Raw genomic sequence first — 7,337 nt, 5'->3', positions numbered from 1 at the left:
CAAAGTCTGATTTAACCTGTTCCCGATGACTTTCAAACCCATCTGCTCACTCCGGTTCCATCTTTAATATGGACACCCGCAATGGAGAAATGGGCAGACATCTTATGCCAGTAGAGATGGGATTTCCATGCCAGAGTCTGATATCTGACAATTGATGAAACTTGGATGCACTTGAAGGATGGTAACAGGCACCGCCACTTCCCCCTTTCTCCCTTTTCATGGGATGATCCATGGGTAGGGACCTTCATTTTTGGTGTAAACTGATTTTGATCTGTAAATTCATGGATTTTTTCCCCAAAGGTGAAAAACAGCTTAAACCAATTTTCACCCTAATTTGGCATGGGTGTCGGATATGGGGGGAGGGGAGCAGCAGAGCCCTGGCACCAGAACAAGTGAAGCCTCCTTGGCTTGGCCCTAACCCCCTTCCCCCAGCAGTGGCTGCTGCAGCTGCCACGACCCCTGCCCCTATCCCGGTCACCCACGCTCTATTCCTAAAATCGGAGGATCCTGGCCTTGAAGGGCCTGGGTCCCTCCTTTCTCCACCTTGGCTGCAGGTTGCCTGAATGACATCATCAGGTGCTGACAGCCCCGGAGCAGGCAAAGAGCTGAGGCCCTGCAAGGCTGCGATTCCTTTAGGAGCACGGAAGTGGGTGAGTAACGGCAGTGCCATAGGGGGAAGGGATTGTGATGGGAGGGAGTAGAAGAGGTGAATGAGGGGTTTGTGGTGAACGAATAAGAGGAAAGTGGGGATTGTGGGAGTGAGGGTCAGAATGAAGGAATATGGAGATTGTGAGGGAGAGTTTTAGGGGGAAGGAAGGTGGGGCAAGGGGCGAGAGCAGGAGCTGAAGGAGAAGAGGGAGTGGAGAAGGGAATAAGGGGGGAGGGCTGGGGACAGGCTGAGAGAAGAAATGCCTGATCATAGTTTTTGTTGGGGGGGGGGGGATAGGGGTGGCAGCTCTGATATTCACCCAGTTAAAATGGAGTAATTTTTCCCCCCACTAATTTTCTCTCTGTTCTATCCTTGTGAAAGTAAACACTGATCAATTCCTGGGGGGGAAAAAAAATAAAAACCGAAAATGAAGGTCCCTACCCATGTGCTAAGGATAGCAGAACCAGAGACGGGCAACCTTGTCAGCTGCTGTTCTGGTGCAGTGATGCAAAGCAGAAGCGAAAGTCCTGCCACGTCAGTTGCTGTTTTAAGGTTAGAGAAATTGTACACACGTTTCACAGTGCCGTCAGATTCAAATTAAGATTGTAATAAGGGGGTGAGAGAATTAAAAAAAAAAAACCTACAAAATGGATAATTTTAGTGTTAGGGTGAGGGGCAGGGGATGTTCACAGCAAGTAGTGTGTGTGCTCCCTGATGAAGGAAGGGGATGTGTTCTCTTTAAATTTTACCTTGCTACCCTTCCTTCCCATTGCCCCGTGGCCTCAGAGTGCCTGGGCGCAGCTATTTAGAAAGGAGGAAAGGATAACATTAAACACACACACATTGGCCTATGGTGATAATAGTCACTGGCTGGAGCTAATTGGATCATTGTTGCTCTATTTATTTATTTACATTTGGCTCAAGTCTTTTCTGTGGTAGCTCAAAGCGAGTTAAATCTAAGTTTTGTGCCTGAGGCCATGGAGAGTGACGTGCTGATGGTTAGCAGGAGGATCAGTGGGAGGCGACCCCTGGCTTCCCTGCTTCTCCGCCTGCTGTTCTATCCCCTAGGCTGTTTCTCCTCTCCTGTGTGCATGATACCAGTGGTGCTGCACCCAAACGCTGCTTAAAGGGGCTTTGCAAATGGATGTGCTTTCAGACCAGGGCCCACCTGCAAGAACAGCTTGCACACACAATCCTTGTAAAATGAAGGTTAAATGTTAGCAGTTTTTGGCAAAAGTTCCACCTTTTCTTTTTTTTTTTTTTTATCCCAGATGCTCTGTGAAATTTAAATCCTTGGGCAAAGACACATCTGTTCTGAATGTGTGTGTACGCTCATGGTGTACAGACTCTTTGCATGCCCCCCATCCCCTTAAATCAGACCCAAAATGTCTTCCTTCCTAAAGACAGCTGAGTGCTGAAACAAACACATAAAATCAACCTTGCTGTTACTTGAAAAACATAAAACTAATAAGACAAACCAAAGTCCGGCAGTTTGGTCAAGACAAATCACTTGTCTCCAGAGCAATATCCAAGATCCTTGCCCAGCTCAGTCCAGACAGCTGTTATTGCACCTACATAGAAACTAGGCACAGATTTTGTGCCCTCGGGGACCCTTCCTTCCTTCTGGAAACCAGTCTGTAGTGTTTATTTTCCATTAGCTACGGTAAGACTTGAAAACGAACACCTAAGTGGTGTCTGGGAATCTTTAAACACCTATCGCAACTCTCCAGGCTGCTGCAGACACACCTGGCAGAGAGATCAAAGTAGAAGTTATCTTTCACTGGTCCAAATCCATAGGCTCCTGCTCTTCCTCCAGCTGCTGGATTATGGCCTTCACAGTCTCTATCAGGTTCTCCAGCCCCAGCAGGTAGCCGTCCTCGTGGTTGCCCACCTCCCAGAGCACATCGTGTCTCAGCACCATGTGCTGCGGTGCTGCCAGGGTCTTCCCGAAGTCGATCATCCAGACGTTAGCATGACCTTTTTTGTCATGGACGAAGAGCAGAGAGCTGCCTATAACCTGGGAGGAGGGAGGGAGAGACGAGCATTCAGAATCAACCATGTGCAAATGAAGGTCATCCCTCTTTGCAGAACTTCTGCCAGAAGGTGGAGAAAGCGAGCTGTATTACAGGGTCCACAGGCGCACACACAGTTCTCCCATTGCACCCCCTTCCTGCCCTGCAGCACCTGTGAATATTCTACTACTGAAAAAGTCCTTTGCACCCCCTCCCCCTTTACATGCGTGCGCACACACACGCAATTCTACAACATGTATATTGCTCCTGCCCTGCAACACCCACTGCAAATGTGTGCCTGTTTTCTGAACACTTGTCTTTCTTCTGCTCACCTCATGTGTCTTGAAGAAGGGAGACTCTTGTAATACAAGCTTCATGCTTTCCAGACGGCTCTGATATGCGGCCTGGAAGAGAGAAATGGGGGAAGTAAGAAAGCTTGGATGTAGGGCTCACTTCCTTATAGCTCCCAGACTTGCTAATATGCCAGCAAAAAGAGGAGCACGCAGGGACTGAAAATGCCCGAGGAGACTCCGGTAAGCTGCAGAGAGCGCAGTGGCTGGAAACACCTGGGTGAGGCTGGCAAACTGCAGAGAACACAGGGGCTGGAAACATCCGGGCAAAACTGGCAAACCAGAGGGCACAGGGACTGAAAACACCAAGGTGAGACTCTGGCAAACTGTAGGGGCTGGAAACCTCTGAGTGAAGCTCCAGCAAACTTAATTATTTTGCTTATGATTTTTATTTTAATCATTTTTACCTGTGGCTCAAATAATTAGCTCATTTTTTTCCATGGGGCTTAAGGTTTGACATGAGCACAGAGAGTGGTTAAGTGACATGCTATAGCTATCAGATGGAGATGGTGCTAGGAGTGGGATTAGAATTGGAGTCATTTCCACTGAGTCAACCTACCATTTCTTAGGGTAATCAGGACTTCAAACCTCAGAATATAATGGGGCAGAAGTTTATGACAAAATCATAAAGGGATCAGCTTGTCACTGAAGTGACCTGCCAGCTTGGGCTGACCCCTTAGGGTAATAACAGTATGACTCAGCCATATATGATAGCAGTTTTGTGCTTGCGTGACATGCGTAGTCCTAGGCGTTCTGAAGTCTTCAAGCTGAGGAGCAGGAGAGCTGGGAATCTCAGCACAGCCTTAAGTATGTGGTTACTGGTGTAGTTCAATCTCCCAAATACCAAGCTTAATAGAGAAATGGGGAAGATTTGGGCAGTTTCACCAATTGCTGTCTTTACTATTTGTCGTGCAGCCAGTGACCTTGCAGCTGTGGTGGTACATCAGAGACTGAGCAAAGAACAGCAGGGGAAGCGGGGTTAAGAATGAGAGATTATAGTGGCTTTTTCAAATATTTGAGTTTGAGGATTTAATATTTAGGGAAAACATTGCTGATTGTCTGAAGATGAGCAGTATATTTTCTCCTCAAAGGTGGGTGAGGTCATCTGATGGAGCCCGGGTCCATGTGGTGATCATATATCTTCCAGAACTTTCTACATGCTCTACTGAGCACATTACAGCTTTTGAATGCCGCCCCCCCCCCCCCCCAAAGTTTCCCTTTTAACACAAAGCCTAACGTAAAATTTTTGGTAACTCAGCTCAAACTGTGCTTTTCCCACAAGGCTTCCCTCAGCTCAGCCTCTCTCCATCAAGTGACATTGGTTAGGTTTTTGTTCACAATTATTTGATTTCATAGCAGTTATTTTTTGCCCAGTGTCCTTCAAGGAGAAGGCCAGCAGCTTCACAAAGTACTCCTGGTGTGAATATACTATGTCTGTCACAAATTCCCATGACAGCCGACCATGATGCTCCACCTGTAAGGAGATAACTACCAGAGGCTGTTGGTCCCATCTACAGTTCATGACAATGCTCTTTGGGACAGATAAGTCCGGGCCATCTGCATCACATGCATCAACACAAGGGCCCAGGAGCTGCACCAGACACTGACGCATCAAAATCAAAGAAGCAGGGGTGGTTTTATAATGAGGTAGGGTGAGGCGGCTGCCTCAGGCGGCAAAATCTGGAAGCAGCAACAAGTGCTCCCCAAAATGCTCCTTTGGCAGCTGCCTCACCTTGCCATCAGTCATATATTTAGTGACATGGCAGCAGCCGAAAAAGGAGTTGGTGTCACCAGCAGCTGAAGAAGGAGAGGAGGCCTCACACGCATTTGGCAGAGCCCATCCTGCCGGTAGCAGAAAAAGGAGACCTTGTAAGCTGTCGGTTGAGCCCAACCCGCCAGCTGCCAAAGGTGTGTGTGCAGGGGTGGATTCTGGGTAAAGATTGGCCCGGGGATTTTCTGCCCAGGAGATACCCCGTGGTCTGCTGAGCGTGGCCGCAACAGAGCCACGCTCGGCAGACCGACCGGCCCACCGGGGGATGCCAGATCCCCTGATAGGCTAATCCGCCTCTGTGTGTGTGTTAGCCTGGGTGTGTATGAGAGAAAGCATGTTTCATCTTCATCCAGGCAAGCTAATCCACACTAGTGGGTTATGCTCTCCAACCAGCAGATGGAGATCGCCGACTTGCTGATCTCTCTCCTATATAGCCCTGCACAGATATCAGCCTGCCAGTATTCTCCATCTTCAGCAAGTGGTGGACATGCATGCATACTGGTGGACCTACTGAGGTGAAAGCAAGCACTCCCTCCCTCAGTTGAGTGTCCTGTGAAAAAAGGACAGTAGCGAGGTGAAGGCTGGTAGCCCTCTCTTTCCTCTTGTAACGAAGGTGGTCCCAGTAAAGCAAGGAAGCCTTGGGCTCAGCCCTTTTTTATTCCTTGCCTCTTTCACTGCCTGTGACCAGCTCCCTTTCCAGTGCACCATCTGTCCTCTTCCTGGGGTACTGTGCTTGCAGGCAGGTGGCCTTGCTGCTCCGTGGCTGACCAAGAAAGTTTGGTTTTGAAAAAAGACAAGGAAACAGTTGCGGCCGGGGATTCAGCGGCAATGTAGGCCCTTACGGCCATCAGAAAGTTGACGTTGGGCAACATATTGTAGCGGGGAGTCGGGCGAGAACTGGTTCGAGCTGGACTGGTGAGCAGCGCGTCAGCAGAACCATTAAGTGAAACGTGGCAGGCACCATTTTCAGCTGCAGGCAGGCTCTGTGCACGATTCACCACTCGGAGGGACATGAGGCAGATACCATTTTGAAGAGGCTGACCGCTCTGAACAGTTAGCACTGGAAGAGGCTCCATATTTATACTGCCTACCATATGAAGGTCATCAGCCCCAGAAGATCTTTCAGCATGTACCAGACATGAGAGAGTTTACTCCTGTGGGGGCTTTGGTGATCATATAGAGGTACCAGTGGGGGGCTACCCTCCAGCTGGGGGAGGATTCAGCTGCTTCCGGAGAGGAGTTTGCCCTGCTGCCACTACTTTCCATTCCTTCAGTATCTAATGGATTGGGCTTGGAAGTTTTTACCCGCCCCAGGCGTGGACCTTTCAGCTATCTCATGGGTGGAGGGGTTTTTTTATAAGACTTCAATCCTTTTGTCAGGAGCAAGAGAGGTCCTGTTCGGATCCTCAAATGCCCTCATCAGAAGACTCCCTATTTGAGGCCCCAGAAATGTTCAGATCCTCTCTCTTCCCCACACAATCAAGTGAAGCAGAGGGAGGAATGGATGAAGGAAGAAGAAGACGGGGGTCTTTCAGAAGATTCTTGGGTAGAGTCTGGTTCCTCTGTGGGGGATATCGAGGAAGGATTAGTGAAGGAAGTTGATTCCCCCAGGTGTTGACCTGCATAGAATTAAGCTGCAGCTCTTTCATAGGAACAAGTTGTCCAGTTTAATTTCTCAGACCCTGAAGGCCATTGGGTGTAAGGAGGCAGTTCCAGCTACAGCTAAGGATCAGAAGAAAGATTCTATTATGCTCAGCTTGCGAAAGGCAACATATTTTTTCCCTCTTTACAAAACTGTGCAGGAGCTGATTTATTTGGAGTGGGGTGCACAAGAGGCTAATTTTAAAGTGGATCGATCCTTAGCCGGGTATATGGATCCTAAAACTAGGGAACAGTTCCAATCATGAAGGTGGATGCCCTGGTCTGTTTAGTGATGAAAAGGACCACCATTCCAGTGGAGGTTGGAGCAGCCCTGAAGGATGCCCAGGATTGGAAGATTGAAGTGATTCTGAAACAGGCCTATGAAATGGTGGCAATGAATCTACAGATCTCCACTTGCTGTTGTATGGTGGCTTAGGCCAATTTGCGTTTGGCTCAGGAAGCACTGGGTGACAATGGCCCTTAATTGGAGCCAGGGGCCATGTTCCTGGCCAATGCAGGCTACAATCTGGCGCATACAGCAGCTCAGGTGGCTTTGGTGATTACGGCTGGAATCTCAGGAAGCTGCCCTTCATGGGTTGTCTATTGTTTGGGGATAAGTTGGAAAAAATGGCAAATCAGTGGGGAGATTCCAAGTTTCCATAGTTGCCAGAGGATAAGAAACTGACCCCTGTTTCTCCTAAGCGAGAGGGCAATTTTGCAATTCTCAGCATTTTCACCCATCCAGAAGCTCAGGTAATCAAAGATCTTGATTGTTCAGAAGGTCTAGTCCTTTGAAGCAAAGAAGCTTGGTAAGGATGGAAGCTCTGGTTCCAGAGCTTCCCATTCCTCCCAATGAAGTTTTGGGGGTCTATCCTCTGGTGTCAGAGATAAGTGGTCACCTGTCTCAATTTTAT

At 48.6% G+C, this 7,337-nt stretch overlaps 1 protein-coding gene across 1 annotated transcript in view; it reads right to left on the bottom strand.

Moving 5' to 3' along the window:
* Positions 1-1,850: 1,850 nt before the first annotated feature.
* The window catches only part of LOC115096619 (inositol-trisphosphate 3-kinase B-like), a 78,594-nt gene continuing 73,107 nt past the window's right edge, over positions 1,851-7,337 (bottom strand). Inside the window, exons 7-8 of the mRNA XM_029611504.1 lie at positions 2,994-3,065; positions 1,851-2,666 (exon numbers count right to left, since the gene is read on the bottom strand). Of these exons, the coding sequence (XP_029467364.1) occupies positions 2,427-2,666; positions 2,994-3,065 (312 nt within the window). The 3' untranslated portion in view covers positions 1,851-2,426. The remainder of the gene's footprint in view (positions 2,667-2,993; positions 3,066-7,337) is intronic.

This window comes from Rhinatrema bivittatum, chromosome 8 (assembly GCF_901001135.1).
Source record: "Rhinatrema bivittatum chromosome 8, aRhiBiv1.1, whole genome shotgun sequence".
Lineage (NCBI taxonomy): Eukaryota > Metazoa > Chordata > Amphibia > Gymnophiona > Rhinatrematidae > Rhinatrema > Rhinatrema bivittatum.
This window is presented reverse-complemented; position numbering and strand designations above follow the sequence as displayed.